Source organism: Mixophyes fleayi, chromosome 2 (assembly GCF_038048845.1).
Source record: "Mixophyes fleayi isolate aMixFle1 chromosome 2, aMixFle1.hap1, whole genome shotgun sequence".
Classification (NCBI taxonomy): domain Eukaryota; kingdom Metazoa; phylum Chordata; class Amphibia; order Anura; family Limnodynastidae; genus Mixophyes; species Mixophyes fleayi.
Window position 1 is genome coordinate 282508582 of NC_134403.1, and position 20479 is coordinate 282529060.

At 37.1% G+C, this 20479-nt stretch overlaps 1 protein-coding gene across 2 annotated transcripts in view; it reads left to right on the forward strand.

Annotated features, from left to right (window-relative positions):
• MAGI3 (membrane associated guanylate kinase, WW and PDZ domain containing 3) overlaps positions 1-20479 on the forward strand; it is a 254024-nt gene that overhangs the window by 123662 nt on the left and 109883 nt on the right. For both annotated transcript variants that reach the window (XM_075196269.1, XM_075196267.1), the window contains exon 2: positions 10517-10633. In XM_075196269.1, coding sequence (XP_075052370.1) covers positions 10517-10633 — 117 coding nt within the window. The remainder of the gene's footprint in view (positions 1-10516; positions 10634-20479) is intronic.

The following is a 20479-nucleotide window of genomic DNA, read 5'->3' on the forward strand; positions in this document are numbered from 1 at the left end:
ATTTTTTTTTGGGGGGGTAGGGGTTAGCTAAGAAGCATTTGCATGTGTGTTTCCATGCAAGTTTGGCTTGACTAAAATGCCTCAAAAGGCATGGCAGGCTTATCACCAGCAATATTGATGTTATTGTTGGCGGTGGCCCTTGTATAGGATGAAGTAAATTAAAAAAACAAAAAAAAACAAAAACAAACTTATGGGAAAGCCTGTAATTTAATGTTCTTTTTTTCATGGTGATTACTTAACTCCACTTTGAGGCCTAGCTCCAGACTACACTATGCTCTCCTAGACATAAATTTTTCATATTTTGCCAGTACCTATCAGGATGAATGGAAGAAGTTGGCCTTGGAAAGAACAGTCTGAAGCTTCACTTGGAAGCAGAGCTGAGTAGGTAACATATAAAGCTCACAAAGTTACAGGCTGACTGTGGGCCCGTAACTGTGGGGTCAGTGAGAGACTTTAAGACTTCTGAGAACAGACATTCCCCTTGTAATATTACATAAAGTGCTCTGCATATTCTAGTGAAAAAAAATGTAATTCTAAAACTTTTTGTTTTATTTTAGTAATTGCTATCTGCAGTTCTCATTCTGCCATTGGGTAGCTTATGTCTTTTACAGTGGCAGAATGCATTTTGTGTCTGACTGCCATTCCATAATGCTGCTATTTAAACCATGAGCCTTCCACTCCATACATTACACATTTCCTACATATACTGCAGTGCATACACGTCATCCCAGTTCCAGACTTCCTATTTACTGCAAATAGTAGTTATATATTTTTCACAGGAGCTTTTGCAGTATTATCTTCTGCATTGCTTCCGTCATTGCAATTTAAGAGACTTGTTTCTACTTTTTAATCTCCACAATTTCTATATATTAGGGTCAAGCATTTGATCATATATTTAGGGCATTTATATAGTGCAACCATAGACATGTTTTTCAAAAATGTTAACATTGAAAATTCTGACGAAACTAAAAGGCACTTTAGCATGAAATATAATTTGTTTTTCTGTACCATCTGCAGCAAAATGTTGCACTTTTTTCCCCTTTAATTTAGGGGGGGTTTGAATTCCTTTTTCATTCTTTTCTCTCACCATACTCTGCCACTAGGCCATGCCCCATCCTGTTTTATTGTGAATTCATTATCACAAATTATCAAGACTGACAGGAGAGGAGGTCTTGGAAAGGATATAAGGGCTTTATGGCACAAAGACAAAAATAATGGCAATCTGCTTGGAGAAATTACCATGCACTACAGTTAGTTTAACATCACCAAATGCCCCAGTACATTATTATATATTACTATATATGCATATGTTTGTCTGTTTTACCCAGTTTGTTTACTATGTTTGTCCCCAATTGTAAAGCGCTGCGGAATATGTTGGCACTATATAAATAAATGATGATGATATGTTAATATTTTTATTAGTCAAGTGCCAAAGAAGGAAGACTTGTTAGCAATTTTATGTTAAATCTAATGACTTTACTTACATCCTATACATCATGGATAGGATCTATGAATTCTGTACGAATAATACATTTGGACAAAAAATATCTTATTGTTATGAGATGGTTAAGCACCAAAAGTCAATGTTGTGAGTCTGTTACAGTATTCTATATTTATTTATTTTTTATTGCTGTTCACAGCTAGGGATCTAAAACAGGAAGTAACCTTTAGCACACCAACTGGACTATCTGCATGTCCCATGCTACTCCATTAGTCTGCATTAATCTTTTTGTTCACTGTTAATACATGCCATAGGCCAAATCTTTTCTCTGGGCAGGAAGGATGATTTTTCTTGATGCAAAAAATACATCTATGGAAGCTAACTGCATTGATAAGTTGGTTACTTTCATTCGTTCTTGTAAGGTTTTCTTATTCAGTTTTGTTTAAACAGTTTCCAAATGAAAGGACATTAATAACTTGGAGAATCTCTTGAGAGAGTGGTGTGTCATCTTGTGCACTGTTTTAACAAAGCACATAGCTTGTTCCATATAGCTATATGGTATCAAACCCTAATGTTCAAACAAACTTGGCTTTTTGAAGGCATTTGTTATTGTCACGGGAGTCGTCTTAAGATCAAAACATTCAATTCCACTTTTTTGCTGTATTAAGCTCTTTCTACATAAAACTATTTATTTTTCAAAAAGCGTAACATGTCCGCTCAAATGAATACAAATGACACTATCCAGCACTTAATATAAGAAGCACATTTTCCTCTGGGATCTTATCTATCTATATTGTGGACTTCTGAAGGGCTGAGCTTTTGGGATTATTTCTGGCAGTCTGAACCTGGCCTAATCGTTCAGGCTGCACTTTTTTCTTAATATTTAAGAACCCATATTTTTCCTGCTTAATTGCGTAAGTAATATTCAATTCCCGGCCTTAACCTAGCTTCTGTAAAGGTGTTGTTATGTTTGCATATTTTAGGTTGGGATGTGGCCATACTAAAAGAACATAAAAATGACAATGCATGCAGAGGGAAGACAAACAAAACACCTTGTAGTGGACAATAGACTCTATATAGAGATATCATTAAACTGTATTCAGCATAAGCTTTAATTTGAACTAAACGCAATTAAGCAAATATTATGTTTGAGGTCGGACCGTTTTTAAAGAGTCCTAAACTAATAAAATTAAATAATCAATGGATCATCTTTACTACAGTACTTGTTTTACTTTAACATTAAAGCTACATGTGCTGTAGCTTCTTTGCTCCATATTTCTATAATTACCCAGGTACGTTTGTAGGCATTGTGTCAAATATACAGTTGTTCCATTTCTCTGCTGAAAAAAGGCTTTCTTTGTAATTTGCCTATGCAAAGTCTTGTTGAACATGGATGTCAGATGAGACATCCTGACCAAGTCTTTTGTAAATATGCGAACGAGCCAATTCTCAATTTAAACAATGATACCTCTGTGTCACATTTTGGCAACCTCAAACGAATCACCTAGTTATGTGACTGCTATTGTTATATTTTGTTTTTGGGTTGTAATATCTTTAAATTAATGCAAGATGGTGTTTGGATGTGTTATATTAATACAGTAAAATAGAATCTGTATGCACTCTACAATATAGGAGTAATTTATTTCATAGCTTTGCATACAACACAGGAGTAATAGAAGCTAAAATTGAACACTGAAGCTAGTTTATTTTTGTTTAAGCTCATCTATTATATAGAAGATCTGAATTTATCCGTGGATACTATGTTACCCATTTTTAGAATGAACATTTGAAATACATATTTTGCCATTTGCTCTGTTTTTTGTTTGTTTTTTAACATACGCATACTGTTTAGTAAAAACATATAACCTTGCCAGAGCTGCAGAAAATCAATAGTTAGTGCTCACTGACTGGCTTTCAGGTAAAGATCATCATCATCATCACCATTTATTTATATAGCGCCACTAATTCCGCAGCGCTGTACAGAGAACTCATTCACATCAGTCCCTACCTCATTGGAGCTTACAGTCTAAATTTCCTAACATACATTACACACTCAGACAGACAGTGACAGAGAGACTATGGTCAATTTGATAGCAGCCAATTAACCTACCAATATGTTTTTGGAATACACAATACAGAAAGTTTCTCCCTTTGCAATATCTTTAATGATTTTGCCAATGACTGAAAGTCCCAATCAGCATGCTGATTCATGCGTACACACCTACACGATTTACCTTCAGATCTTACCTTCAGATATGTGCTCTACATCTGTCACAACCATCTGCTGAAACGATTGCCAATCTGTATACTCTATGGAGATCTGCCTACACTGCTGGTTGTGAGTGTGTGCACACTTCAGAATTTGTCCGACATTGTTTATAGAAATTTTTATTCCGTTTGTAAAATCAAATGGAAACCATACAATGTGCTTTATTAAAACATGATCGTAGGAGCTTACACACTAATGCAATATTGGACCCAACAGACGTTTATCATGTGATTGGCACAGGGCCATCTTTACAACATTATGGGCCCCCGGGCAAAGCAGTGCACCGGGGCCTATATATATATATATATATATATATATATATATATATATATATATATATATATATATATATATATATATATATATATATATATATATATATATATATATATATATATTAGATAGATGTACTTGCTCAGTGACCCTTGAAGGTTTTTTTTGCAGGTTTTTTCTTTTGCAGGATTATTCTAATTAAGAGCCCTGCCTATGGGGCCCTCGTGCCCAATGGAAAAGATGGCCCTGGATTGGCACGATAAACGGGTGAAAAACCTGTAGTGTGTACACAGCCTAAGCCTAGAAGTTTATCTGCTGGCAAGATAGAGCCTTGATCCATAATTTGTTATGCAGCACAGTGCCTTCACCTCAGATTGTTGTGTTTAGTAGACACACAGAGACCATCAAGAAAAAGTATAAAATTAAAGTACCTTACTAAAAGACAACATAGAAAAAGAAGGTAAACTATTGAAGAATACACACTGATAATATTTGTTAGAATTACCAATTAATTCCAGATGAGGCTCAAAACCCAAATATATCTCTTTAGCTACCTACTCACAGGCTAATCTTGTTGCTCAGCTGCCGGTCCTGAGTGCATACATACTGCAGAATTGGAACGTCATTGAATGTATGGTTTAAAAATCAAATCAAACGATATGATGTGCTTCGGAAAGATAATCGTTCATCGTTGCGGCATACACACTGTGATATCGTGCCGAATGGTCATTTATCGTGTGATTGGCCCGATAATCAGCTGAAAGTCCTGTAGTGTATACCCAACCTTAGGCTGTGAGCAGGGGCTGACTGGGCTGAAGGACAACTGCCCACCAGGCTGGTCCCATAGTGGACTACCTTGGCTGGGTCACTGGGATACCTGCAATTATTCCTTTAAAATGTTCCTAATAAACTACTGAGCCGTATCACGCCCCACAGCCAGCCACCGACTGTGAGACTACATGACAATCTCCCTTCCATAGCCTTCTCTGGATTGGTCAGTCAGGTAGTACATAAAAGACTTTCACTAGCACTGTTCTCATGTACCCCCTCTTTGGCAAACAGTCGTAGATAACCAGGGTCTAATGCTGACCTTTTCCCAGCCTAAAGATAACATCTCTTTAGTTCTTAGTACTGTATTTTCTTCTAAACCTATGGTATATGCCAAACCTAAACCCTTGACATCAAAGAAAGATAGAAATGAGATCAGTAGCTGGGGTTGTCTGTATCCCCAGGTGAGATATACTCTTTGTTGCCAGCCCTGATCTGAAAAAATAAAATGGCCTCCATGTTCTTTCTATCACCTGGCCTTCTTTTCACTCAGTTTACCCAATAGAACACAGGAAGGAATAAATTTGCCTTTCATACAGTCATTAGCAGTTCCAGCTCTCGCTTCCCCTTGACACTACTTGGTGCTTAACAACTTGAACATGATGAGGCCAGAGACACAGAGGAGCAGTCCCTGGTGCTCCCAGTAGTAGAATATTGCTGAGGGACTGTAGGAGTGTTTAGGATGGAGCTTTCCTTATCTACCTAGTTGATTTTTTTTTTCATACTGTATATATGTAGTTTTTTTACTCTCATATTGTTTGTTATTCCTTTTGGATGATGGTGTGAATTATTATTATCGTAGAATTGTAAGGTGCCACAATGCTCCACAGGCACCGTGCAGTAGGGAAAACAGTACATTAAAACAAGGACATACAAAACAAACGCAGACATGAAAACAAAGGGTATGAAGGACCCTGCTCATTAGAGAGCTTACATTCTAAGTGGAAGAGGGCACAGCTGAAACAAGAGGAGTAAATGTGTCTCAGAGTGGAGATTGTGATAGCTATGAGGGTGCATTAGTGTGAATAGTGTTATCAATGATAAGGTCACCTCTAAAAAAAAAAAAAAAAAAAAAAAGAGATGGGTTTTTGAAAGAGCATCTAAAGATTTGAAGGCTGTGGGAAAGTCTAAAGTCTGATTGAATGTGGTAGGGAATTCCATAAGTGGGGACAGCACAGGAAAAGTCTTGTAGGTGGGAGTGACCGGTGTTTACCAGAGACGAGACAAGGCGCAGGTCAGAGGTAGATTTAAGATGGCGGGAGAGAGAGTATTTTGATATGAGATTTGAGATGTATGCAGGGGTAGTGTTGAAGGCTTTGTAGGTAAGGGTGAGGAATTTGATTCTGGAGAACACAGGGAGCCAGTGTAGGGATTTGCAGAGTGGTGGAGCGGTGAGAGACGAAGATCCGTCTTGCAGCATAGGATTGATTAAAGTGTAAATATATGGGTGTCAGAAATGCCATATATCAGGAGGTTACAATAGTCAAGACGGGAGATGATGAGAGAATGAATAAGAGTTTTGGTAGTATGTTGAGTAAGAAAATGGCATATTCTGGCAATTTTTTTAAGGTACCTTTTGGTAAGTTAGCTCTCAATTTTAAACACATTTATGGCCCAAACATATGGTACTCTCACTGTTTAGAGTTAGGATAACCCTATTAGCAAAAGTGCCATGGAGTGGCTGGTGGCTTAAACTTGCATTTGCAAATGTGTGCAACTGAGACTTTTGCATTTTTATGTACAAATAGAAATGGCAGCTCCTTTGCTGGCTATAGCAGTGTGCTGGGTTTTTTTTTTTCTTTGTTTTGTTCCTTTCAAGAAAACCCCACCCTTTCAAGAACCTGCTATGAGCCTATAAATTAATTGAGCAACTTCCACTTCTGTATTGAATGTTTTTAAGTGGAGACAAAAGGACTGGAAGAGAGTCTGGATGTGAGGAATAAAACAGAGGGCAGAGTCAAGTGTAATACCATGGCATCAGGCTTGGGAGACTGAGGAAATTGTTGTGTTATTGACAGTGAGAGAGATTTGAGGGCAGGTGGTGACTCTGGCAGGAGAGAAGATACCAAGCTCTGTTTTTTGACATGTTGAGCTTTAAGTACTGTTGGAACATCCATTTGGAAATAGCAGAAAGACAGTTTGTTAAACAAGAGAGTACAGAAGTAGAGATTTCAGGGGAAGAAATATAGATTTGGGTGTCATCAGCGTAGAGGTGGTATTGGAGGCCAAATGAGCAAATTAATGCCCCAAGAGAAGAGGTGTAGAGTGAAAAAAGTAAAGGGCCAAGAACAGAGCCTTGTACCCCAACAGATAGTGTGGAACTGTGTCACGAAGGCCAATGGAGTGAAGGGTTGTTTGAGAAGAGAATGATCAACAGTATCAGAAGTAGCAAAGAGGTCCAGGAAAATGAGGATGGAGAAAATTACCCCTTAGATTTTGCAGTAAGTGGGTCATTAGTCACTTTTGTGAGAGCAGTTTCAGTGGAATGTTGGGGGCAGAAGCAAGCGAGACAGTTGTTTGTACACTAATCTCAAGTAGTTTGGAGGCAGAGGAGAGAAATAGGGCGGTAATTAGAGAGAGAGCCTGGATCGAGAGATGGTTTCTTTTAGAATAGGTGAAATGAGCGCATGTTTTAAGGAGGATGAAAATGTGTCATTGGAAAGAGAGAGGTTGAAGAGGTGAGATAGAGGTGGACATGCTGTGAAGAGAGGGGGCAGAGAAGTTAAGAGGGAATAATGTTGAGGGGACCGTTTGTAGGGTGAGCTGATTAGTGCAGAGACTTCATCTTCAGTTACTGGAGAGAATGAATTAAGGGTGGATTGGGCAGTGTAGGTAAAGGTGGATAGGGTGAGTGGAATTCGGCATGAGGAAAAATCTTGCCGAATGGTGTCTATTTTGTCTTTGAAATAGGTGGCAAAATCATGGGCAGTGAGAAAGGAGGTGCAGGTGGGTAGAAAGTGAGTTGAAGGTGGCAAACAGGCGACGTGGACTAGAAGACTGGGTGGATATTGTACCTTAATTACTTTATATGCAAATTTAACTGCAGATGGTTTTCTTCATAGTAATTATTCTTCATGTTCCTTCCACTTACTTACATTACCCAAGTCAACCAGATGATATCATACTCATGTTTTCCCTACTTCTTTTACAATTAGTCACCTGGCTGTATTTAATGTGTCATATAACAGGTGGTTATATTTTTAAACATCATGTTATTGTACTTTGAAAATAACTGATAAAATGGGAGAAGTTTGTTAAATTTGTTGCAATGAGCCATTCTATAAAGCTATGGTCTCATCTATTGTACCAAGTTTAGTGTGTAGCATGCACACTGTATACGGGGAAAGGATGACGTTGATCTGTATCATACTTGCCGCCTCTTTCGGAAGTCTTGGAGCCTCTTGGATTTCAGGGAGTCCTGTAGGAGTAGGACACCTTCACAGATCCTGCAAGGTTTTTCTTGTGAAGTGAACGGGCCAGTGATGACGCAGTTTACATCATCATGGCCCCGTCCTCGTTGTGAGTAGATGTAAATCATGGCATTGTGCTGTGTAGGGAGGAATACTGATATTGCAGATCGTCACACCCCCGCACTTGCCCATTGCAGCATCCCTCAATGATCTCCTAGAGGAGAGGTTTTAAAAAAAGGAAGATGGAGCTGTTGAATACCAGTTTCTAAGTGCTTTTCTGTTAACGACCACTGTATTTTCAGATTAACCTTATTTGAAGACAGAGGGATCAATTGGTGATTCATAAATTCACCATCCATCACTGATTTTAACTTTGCTCTCCAGCTACTCTGCCTATCTCCCTCTTCTGCCCACTGACTCCACTCTTTTCTCTGTACCTTTTCAGTGGCTGTTAACCTGTTAGCTGGGTCCATACTCTTGGGCACAGGTTTCCAGCTTGTGCTGAATATCACTCACCCTTTCTTATTAGCTGTGCTTTGAGCTACCTGAGTTATAGTGCTACTTGTTTATTGTACCATACTATTCTACCTTGTACTGTCCTATTGTCTGTACCCTGTATGGCGCTGCAGACATTTTGTGGCACTCCTATATAAATAAATAAATAATAATAATAATAATTAACATGATTTTTTTTCAATCCCTAATGACTTGAGCTTAAGAAGCTCTCATATGCAGAATGCTGTGTAGGAATATATATATATTTATTTTTTTTCTTTTTAAATGTAGTTTGTGTTTGACATTTGCAAACTCTGCATATTTCCTATATTAGGTCAAGATGTTCCAGAATAAAATGTTTCTTAATATTCTTTTCAGATTTTGATTCATGACCATAATCAAAAGACACAGCTGTAATTCAGCTATCAGAATATTTGTCAAATGTTCACTTGTTTAACATGATCTGACAAGTGGAGCCCATTGGGAGTCCTATGTTCCAGAAATAGGTCCAAATACAATGCATGGGCTGAGCTGTATTCACTTCAAACCTTTTGAGGCTTTTTTTTTTTGTTATACAATTGGAAGTTCTTGTCTTTAATCTCTATAGAGAGAAGGCAGGGCAATAGCACATATAAAGGGAGAATGAAAATGACTAAATTAGCTTAAAATAAAAATCGGCGAGTAACCTACAGCCCTGCTGCTTTGTGCTTTATCTAGAGATTGCCTGGCAATCACACAGAGTAGCTGATTTTGGTTGATTTTAGCAGGCCTACACAGTGCAAGTGGACACATTCACTGCCTATACGCACTTGATAGCTGTAAGTCCTGTGATATATGGGTTTAATGATTATTCTAGCTCCTGTAGTGTGACTGCTACAGGTAAGCAGGAATTATCCAATTTTCATTAAAGTGCACACCTAAGCACTGGAGCTGCAGCCATTTTGTGTTCTGAAACCATATACCCATTTATCAGTTCATCACAAATGACAGAATTTTTTTTTTATTAAAACGAGGCTAGAACGATGAATTGCTATAGAAAATCTGTTATTACTGCCATTTATCCATAAAATATCACCAGGAATTATACTCGGTTGCCTCTTCGCTGGGCGAGTCTTGTCTTCCAGTTCCACTGCCCATGTGTGAACTGGATAGCTGCGTCACACATGCACATATTACTTCAGACTGACCAGTATCCGTGAGGCAGCTGAGGTGCTCCGGCAATATTGTACTGATAAAATGCAGTGCGAAAACAATCGGCTATATCACTGCATAATAATAAATATACCCCAAAAACCCATCTATTATTGTGGTTTTATGTATGCAGAATTTGTAGTTTTTAATACAGAAATATACTGTGTACAGCATGTGTGACCTTTACTGGTACATAGCTTTCACTATAAAGTAAAAAGAACATCATTTTTTTTTATTTTTTTTTAAAGTGTGGCTAATTCCTATTTTTTTTTTGTTTGTATAAAGCTTTGGTAAAACAAACAGGTGTTATGCTGCACATTGATTTTTAGTTGTTTATTTGCATGTATTATATAAGCATTATTACAGTCATAAATCCAAATTATACTGCCACACAATGGCCATATTAGCATGAAAAGTAAACATGTTCAGCTTGCATCATTTTTATTTTCAATGTGGATCTTGTATCTGTTTTGAATACCCTGATACTATAAACTAGTTTTTTTGAATAACAAATGTTTTGCTCTTACATTTTACAAAACTCTGAAATATGTTAGAAAACAAACAAACTGCTGACATTCTAATGATCAGTGTGTTTCTTTATGATTACAGGTAAAGTTATCAACAAAGACCTGCGCCACTATCTCAGCTTGCAGTTCCAGAAGGGATCCATAGACCATAAGCTACAGCAAGTGATCAGAGATAACCTCTATTTGAGAACAATACCTTGTAAGTATTCTCAATCTGTGAACCAGCCATTGGCTATATTATGGGTTTTTTGTTTCTGCTAATTGAACACTCAGCGAAATCAAATGAGAGCTCCTATTTTCATGCTATTTTCATTTGTAGTCTAGATCTCAAAGTACCAGTTTGGCAACCTGGCCACAGTTTTGCTTGCAAAGATTAGCTAGGGAGAAGGTCTACTTTACTACAAAATATTGTAGAATATCATAATTTCTTAATATATTAAAAGACCCATTGTGTCACTTATGGTGTGGTGGGATTTACAGAAGATCCTGAAACACTCCTTTTACGATTTATTACTTTTCTTATTAAAAACACACTTTAAAGATACTTAAACTACCTCCTGCACATCAATAAAGACCAGATGAATGGTTCATGGAAAGATTATCCCCGATCAGCAATGTTACAGCAGGAATAGCAGTGTAAGGGAAAGTGGAAATGACAGAACCAGATAAGAAGCAGAATCAGTCCACAACACCAGAGTCTCACCAATTTAATAAAAGCTGCACTCTGGGTGGCATATGATTAGGGACATATCATATGTGAAGATAAAAAGCCATTTCTGTTTCAAGTTGTCCCACTCAGCTGATATGGGAGCCCTCTGTTTTCTCCAGTTTACTCCAAATCATATTCTCAAGAGCATAGGTTTGTGCTGAATTTTCCTCCTTATTTTTTTGAATATTTACCTCCCTCTTCAATGGATTTACACTCACCTGAAGGCTTCATGGAATACATTGCTACACCCATACAGCAAGACACATAAACAGATATGAAGGAATCTGGTCAGAAAAAGATGAAGGAAGAAATCTCAAACTAAACCAGTTATCTACCCGATGGATTCGGTTTGGATATCCCGTGGAGAGAGTCCTTTGCTTTATGCACATGGTTGATGCTTTTACAGCCTGTTTCTAAAGCTTGTAAGAGCATATTAAAGGGTCTGGGATTAGATCTTATTGGTTACAATGACTTCATACCCCTTTTTTGTCAGCACTGTGCTGTTTTTTTTGGACACTGTCTGCTCTTTTTGCTGGCCTTCACTGCAAGTAAATCCTTACCTTACTGTTCGTTCCCAATTGTAAAGAGCTGTGGTGTATGTTTTCGCTATATAAATATAGGCAATAATTAATATTCTCCTGTTTGGATGATATTTTTGTGAAACCTATATTTATTAGATTGTGCTCTGGCATGGCTCTCATTGTTTTTGAATGTGGCTCGGGAGTAGTTTACACCTTGAAGATTCCTAGTTAGGTCCGCCTCCTCTCATAATATGAAGGGATTTTTAGACAGCAGTTGGATGTCATTCCTAAATGATAATCTGTGACATATTGATGATTGGGTTTTAGTTTGGGAACCTGGCAAGTGTTAAGAGTTAATATTATGTAATTTACAAATAAACAAAATAAAGAATCTGAGCAAACCTGACATGAGGTCCAGAAGGAGCGGACTATTTTATATGGTATTATTACAATTATTATTATTACTATTAACTGTTTAAATATTCTCTGTTAAGAGCTGCATAATATATCTGCAATATATAGTCATTCACATCAGTCCCTTCCCCAGTGAAGTTTACAATTGTTTCCCTTACCCCACCTCCCAAACCACCCCCCACACACACTAGATTTAATTTTATTAATAGCCAATTGACTTACCAGTATGTCATTGGAATGTGGGAGGAAACTGATGCACCTGGAGGGAAGCCACAGAAACATGAGGTGAACATACAAATGCCACACTGATAGCACCGTGGCCCAAGATAAACCCATGTACCCAGCACCATGTAATGTGGGTACTGCAAAAACAATACACCACAAGCTATAGTAGTCTACATTAAAACAAAATCAATATTCTGATGTAGTACGAAACCGTGATGGAATTCCCATTAAATTTCACAAATATTGTAATATACAAGTAAATTACTAGCAGATTTAGTAAATTCAGAAAAAGCACATTTCAATATAAAACAGTTGAAAGATGACAGAATTTTACATTTTAAAGGGGAAAAATTATTCTTAGTTTTATGGTAAACTTGTGTTTGTAAAAACAAAACCTGTTTCTAGAGAGGAGATAGATTTGGATTTTTTTTTAAATCTTAAGTGTTCTGACGGGTTTACAGGATTCTTATGATTTTTTAAAATCATAAGATCACAATGATTACGATCACCATATAATATGTGTGGTTGCATGGTGGATTAGTGGTTAGCACTTCTGCCTCACAGCACTGGGGTCATGAGTTTGATTCCTGTCCATGGCCTTCTCTGTGTGGAGTTTGTATGTTTGCTCTGATCAGTTGAGTCAACTTATTAAAAAAAAAGAAAAAGTTTGGAATCAATGGTTATATTTCTAATTTACTTGTCCAATATTTGATACACCAAAAACAAGTAGTGACAAATGGTTAGATGTATGAACCATTTTTTAATGGATTGAGACATGGATGACTTTAGTAGCCTGGGAAACTTTTTTTATCTGGGATAATGGTTGGTTTGCAGACAATAAAACTAGCTCTGTATGCAAACCTGCTTATTTTATTGTCAAAACTATGCAAGTCATTAAAAACATTGTCATGTACATATGGTTCTTTTCCAGGCTTTCCAGTATTTTGTCTAATGAGAAATGCTCCCAACGCTGTCATACTTTCATATGATCTGAACTGCATTTCATCTTTCCAGAATATATCATAAAAATCAAATACTGGGTATAGCTATAGCATCCACTCTTTCCAGCTTTATGCACTATATTATATCCCAGTAATATACGCTAAGGTAAAATCTCTTAGATAAATGGAAATGGAAAATCTTTCTTTTGTAGACATGATGGCATTAATTAAAATGATGATCCTCAGGCTTACATACAAACTTTAAATGTTAACTTTCTTGTTTTTAGTGGTTGACATTGAGAGATGTAAAAATGTTTACTAATTTTATTTGGGAAAAAGGAAGGATCATTTAAAATGAAGTAGTCAGTTGAACTTTCATGCTTAACCACAGGCTAGTTAGAAAAGTAAGAATTATTTAACTGCGCACTGGAAAGAGAACATTTTCCTCCAGTTTTGTTTTAGAATATTCTGCAAATAGACTCGATGAAGGCCTAGCATTTCATGGCAAACAATGCTGACTACATCTCTACATTTTTACACCAGCCTTGATATTTTTCATAGGGGCAGGAGGAGTGTCCGAAGTCAAGTTCAGGGAGGACAGAAAAAATAAAAATGTATTTGCAACAGGATTACATACCAACATTCGGTTTCAATGAGCTACATATTGGTTTGTCTTGTTTCCTAAACTGATAATTGTTGACTTGCACTGGATTTTCAGATATCTATGGGATTATCCTGAACTGGGAAAATTGTGGAAAGCATCATACTTTATAAATACATTTCACGCCTCCCTGCATAGGCAAACCGAGGGGGGTTTCCTCTTGCCTAGAAACCCCCCTCCAAACTTGGGGCACTGTATAATTGAGGTGGCTGGACCCTGACCCGCTTCACACGGCTCTGCTTGAAAAGGGAGAGCTGCGTGCACCTAACAGTAGTGCATGCAGCATTACCCATGTATATTATGGGGATAGGAACAGTTGGAGAGTAGCCAAGCACTGTCTAAAATTATAGCTACGCTCCCATGCACGCTGGTCACACCCACTGGTGGCGTGGTGTGGAAACCCCCTTCTACAAATCCTGCATTTGCCCCTGCCCTGCAAGAGGATCCTGATGACATGAGCTCGAGACTCCATATTACAATCCATCCCCTATGATGCTCTTCTGGAGAGGTGGGTGGGTATTTAATACAGGGCAGGGTAGACTAAGGGTAGGTCTCTAAAAGTGGAATACATATTTAATGAAAAGGAAGGTAAAACAAAAACCCAAGCAAGGAAGGTCCCAATCTAATCTGACTGGGTAAAATATGCTTCAGAAAGTATTAATTACTAGAATTAACCATCTCTGCCATGTTCTTTACTAGATATATTTACAGAAATATTTCCACTTTCTACATTTTGAAGGGAGTTAAATAGCTTGACTTACATGTACATTGAGGAACACATTTCCTTGCTTCTGATGATATGGTTAATGACCAAACATTAGCAATAAAGCATAGTAAAATACTAACCGCATTAAAGGTGTGTTGATTTGGTGAAACCAAACTCTTTGAGAAAATGACCGATGATGTTTTTGTCTCTTGCTACTTTAAGTTACCTCCTGAAATTACACCATGCACTGGACACTAAATATCCTTATGCACCATTATTATTTGTTCTCTACCATTTACCTTCATTGACTACACTCTCCCATTCATCCTCTCTCTCAACTGACCCTGATGGAATTTGGTACCTGTTCATCTGGCTCTTCTGCAGCCAGTCATTGTTACTCTGCAATTCTGGCATTTTATAGTACCCTGACACACCCTTTAAGCAAAGTTCAGGTACAGCAATGCTGTAAAAATGCCAGTTATTGTTGTAATATGCAAGTTTTTGTGGGTCTCACACCATAATCACAATCTAGTTAAGATTGCATTTCTGTTGACCTGATTGGATCCTATGGAAGATTTTAAGATGCATTGAATCATGGTTCCTAAACTGCAGTTATTGATTCCATGCTATGCAACCCTAGATACCCCATGGGGCCAATCAGCAACTACAATGTGTTTACAAATCCCACCGCATTCACCTGTTTTTATATTTCCTCTTCCACTACCATATTACCAGCATATAAAGTAAGGCCTGACGCTGTTTGTCATTCAGTAGTAGATCCATAACTGATTCTTCCATGAAGTGAAGGGAGAACCACTTCACGGGTGGTAGAAGACGAGCCTGACTCCTTGTATGGTGACAAACTACATTTCTTTCTTTTTTTTTTATTAAACATTTTATTGAAAGATCATCAGACTTTACAAGTCATTGATAAGTAGATAACACACACTAAGTGGAAGTATAAATGTTTACGAACAAGCATCCACAACTTTTCAGAAGGGATCATCTGATCCAGGGTTTCTATAGATTTAAAGAGGGGAGACAGGATGGTGAGAGGAGAGAGAGAGGGAAGGCAATGTCCCAATTTGTTTACTGGGCAGGTGAGGTGGGTCAGATCCAGGAGAGACCGGATTATAATGATTTACTAGTCGTTATAATAAATCTTTAGGTTATACTATCAGAAGGGGAGTCATAGGGTGAAGTGACCTGCATATGCTTCCCAGACCTTACAAAATGTTTTGGATGAGTCCTTGATCATACAGGTCATATATTACATTTGGTGGGGGCAGACTACATTTCATCATAAACAAATCTCATCAAATAAAAGCTATTTTCGCTCCTTGAAACATAAGAGTCCTCATTAGTGTGAGATATTTGGACAGCAATCAATTCTATGCACAGTGCTCATTATGGCATCAACCCCACATGAAAAACATACATTTGCATTACTGACTAATTAGTCATTCAGTCTGAAACATGCATTTTATGAAGCTGCAGTATCTGAATAACCCATTGTATTATTTGAATGTAGTTGCGCCATTTGTTTGGCACAGAGCCCCATTTATCATGTAAATATCATTTCTGCTTAATGATGAGCTATAGTGTTACATTAACTATTTTCTGCTTTGCACCTTTAAATAATATTTGAAATAAAAGAACCTGTATCAAGCCCATCACTCATAACATAATCTAGAAATCAGTACAAGTGTGAATGACATTTCCTGATTACCTCTAATGTTCTCTTTCAACAGTGCTTAAGCTGATTTTCTCACATAGAGTTAGTACATGATCAGATTTTTCAAACAGTGACACATTACAGGATGTTTTTGAGCTACTCATTTCCATTAGTATAATGGGTTTGCCTTCCTTTTATGTAATGTTGCACGTTGTAGCTCGTAAAATTAAGCACAAGCCATAAGTGCACAGTGACCTGAAGCCGAATCTGCCAAGGTTAAAGAGATAGGACTGCAGTGCTGCACATATTGGAATTAAACCTGTGATGTTGATGAGTACAGTTTGTACAGTAAAAAGTTGTGCAAGAGATTGAAAGCCAGATACAAAGTATGTGCAGTTGCTGGCGACCAAATGTTTTGCTTCTAGCTTAACACTGCATAGACCTCAAAAGCAAAACTGTCCCTCAATAAATAGCTTAAAAATATGCCTGGGTGGAAAAAATAAATGAACTGTTCAAAATCCTTAAAACATGTTTTTACTCCATGGGCTAGATTTACTAAGCTGCGGGTCTGAAAAAGTGGGGATGTTGCCTATAGCAACCAATCAGATTCTAGCTTTCATTTCTTTAGTACCTTCTACAAAATGATAGCTAGAATCTGATTGGTTGCTATAGGCAACATCTCCACTGTTTCAAACCCGCAGCTTAGTAAATCTAGCCCAATGTCTGCAAATTTAGAGCTGTCTGGGGTTGTGTACATCGAAACAGAGTGAACTAAAATCTCAATATACTTTACAGCCCCAGCCACTGCCAGTGTAATATATATATATATATATATATATATATATATATATTTATTTATTTTTTCTTAGATGTGATTCTCTCTATTGATCCCCACGGCACATTTCATAATTTATAACATGTTCCACCCCATCCTTTATTTCATTTTTGTATGCTGGCAGCATAAATCTTGCACTGTTAATATATTCACTTTTAGCCTGTGTGATAAATGACTGTTGCCTCCATGACCGCAGTGAATTAGCAAGAGTTTTTATGTCCTGTAGGGATCATTCTGCTGAATGACAGAAGCTCTAATCCATACAGACATGCTTCATTTTTTTCCCTGAGTTTTGGTTTATTAGTGACTTTCAGTTACATCATTATGCTGTTTGTTTTCATCTATTGTCAGTGAGATTTTGTCCATTCTGATTAATTTGAAAGCACAGTCGTCCTTTTTCTCCAGTGTTGAACAACTGCACAATAATATAATAATAATCTTCATTCTCTGCTTGTTAGATAATATTATTCTCTTCGCAAAACTAGTTGATATTTATGAAAAGACTTTAGAATGCAAAAAAAAAATGTGGAGTACCTGCCTTCATATTGGCGTTTATTATGTTGCTGTCCTATTATTAACTTTTGTTCTGGTTTTATGCTATTTTATATAGTAGGGTCTTTAATTCGATTTTATAGTAGTAGCGTGTTTTATACTATTTTATATAGTAGGTCCTTTTATGCTATTTTATAGTAGTTGGATATTTTATGCTATTTTATAGCAGTAGTGTATTTTATGCTATTTTATATAGTAGGGTATTTTTGCTTTGTTACTGCTCCATTTAGTAATGTGAGTTTTGTAAACTACATTTTACAGAGTTTCCTAATTTTTATTTTTTTTAATCTGCCTATTGTTTCAGCACTGTACAGTAACGATCAAATGAATCAGAGTACATTATTGCACCCAATTATTGCCTTAAAAGAGTGTGGTTTTTCAAAGAAACCAGCACACGTTAGAAGAACACTTATCAAGTAGGACTAAATTCAGTATTCAACCAAATCTAAATCAGTCTCTGACCAGCACATCTGCTGTCTGTCTCTGCTTATTGAAATCCAATTGAGGCGCACATGAAATCCCTTTATTCCTGTTTATATCAAGCAGTCATTATTTTGCTAAATAAAGCCAGGGGAGGCTAATTAGTGAAGTCTTTTATGTTGGAGTCACAATGTGTGTTATAGAAGGGTCACTGCTCTGAGATCTGTCACAGATAAATATGGCCCAAAAACAGTATTTATAAGAGTTTGAAGAGCTGCCTAACAAACCATAGCAGGACGTTTATAATATAACTGCATTGCAGTGTTTTATGAATGTGTATGGGGGACACATTTTATTTAAATGTTCCCTTTGTAAACCTGTTAATTTCACAATCCACTGCACTTTTACTTGTAATTGATTTAGCAGCTAAAATGAGAAGTCCTCTACCACCAGCTTAAGCAAAGATGGGAAAGCAATTTTTGCTGCAGTCTATTTGTTTTTGAAGTCATTCATGTTGGTTTGTAGCTGTGTTCAAACTGCAGTACAATAATCTACAGAGGGTTAGTTTGAGCACTAGTAGTTGAACACTTCTAATGCTCACTTCTATAGTGCCATTACTCATATACTATATAATATGCAGTGCTGCAAATGCATTTACCACATTACAGCTGTTTTACTGCATGTAAAATGTTACTATTTTGCTTAGTATATTTTGTCTGGATGCCAGTAGGGGGAGCAAATAAGCAGGAGTCATTCAAAAACCACATCATTTACCAAATGACAGATCAGCCTTGTTACTTTATGTAGCCACGCTAATGACATTAGACTCCAACAATATATATATATAAAAAAAAAAATCCACAAAGTTGTACAAAATAGAAAACATATTCAAAATCATTGGAAGCACTACTACTACTTTGTCTATAGATTGATCCAGCCCATATTTGTAAAATGTCATTTTAAATTCAGGAGCTTCATGTGGGGTCCGACATGAATCCCACACTGAGCGAATAATTTAGCCTTGGCCCATATGTACAGTGTTTAAAACAACAACATACATTTTATATCTATTTTGTTGTTATTAGTAATAGTAGTAGTAGCAGCATTGATCAAACACTGGTAACATGTGAACAGATAAAGCTGTGATATGAAGTGGCCTGGTATACGGTGGTATGCCCAACCGCCACTTTCCCTACTGGTTTAATTGAACTACTGAAAAATTCCATTCACTTACATTTCCATTGCATTTTCCATAACGCTCACTTCTAAATTTCCACTTCAACCACTGGCATGTTACTGTAAGATGGTTCATTTAACCTTGCAATAAATAAAGTTTTTTAAAAAAAAAATAACTTTACTGTTTGGCAAAAGTTACAGAGATGGCCCTGGCATAAACATTATTCATAATTTATGTGCAGATAAAGTGTGAGACAGTAAATTTAGTGTTAGACTCCCACAAAAGAGGGACTACCGATCCACCACAATCTGTATTAACCCAAAATGTGGCTTATTCAGGGAGGTAAGAAATGCTGCAAAATAAGTCTGTGTCCCCCCTGCATATACAATGCCCATGCCCAGAAACCCTTAGCAATTCACTTTGAGGGATGTAGCAGGCGAGTGTGAGATGATGCTGTTTCGTTTTTTTTTAATTTTACAGAATGTTAGCACTTTGTTAGTAAATAACCCCCTCAGTTCTTTCTGTCATAGAACATATGACATCAATATGGGGATGTGGATAGTGCAAGTTTCTAATTCAGTGCGAGAAAAAACTCTTCTGCCACTCACGAGTTTCTTGGCATTGTCTGGAAAACCAGTTTGCAATATTTATAATTTGCTCATGCCCAAGACGTGCCCTTTATTGGCAGACTGTCACTAACTGCAGGTGAGCTGAATTCATCCATTTCTGTCACTTACTCTGGAAGTGCTGATAATGTGTCAGTTGTGTGTGAGATGTAACCTTGTATCTATCTGTATTAATGAGAGAACATTTTATTCCTCTGACGCAAGTGTTATATGTGTAACTTCATGTATTACAAAAAATAAATGTCAAATATTTTAGTTCAGATATTCACTTGTTAGATAACCGCTATTTCAGTCACCAGGTTGTTTAGCAGTTGGCCAGTATAGTCTAGATTACTTTGATCATTTTCGATATCACATGCAGAAAGTCATGCTGTTGTACACAAAATTATCTTGTAGGATGTAAAATTTTATTTTCAGCATATCGGAAGGTTACAGAGAACCTGAAGGGAAAATAAATTACAAGTGACTTAATGTGTAACTACTATTAGTATTAAAGGAAATGTATAATGAATAAATGAGAGCCCACTCCTAGAGATGAGGATCATTTCATGGTGGCTTAGTGGTTAGCAATTCTGCCCCACAG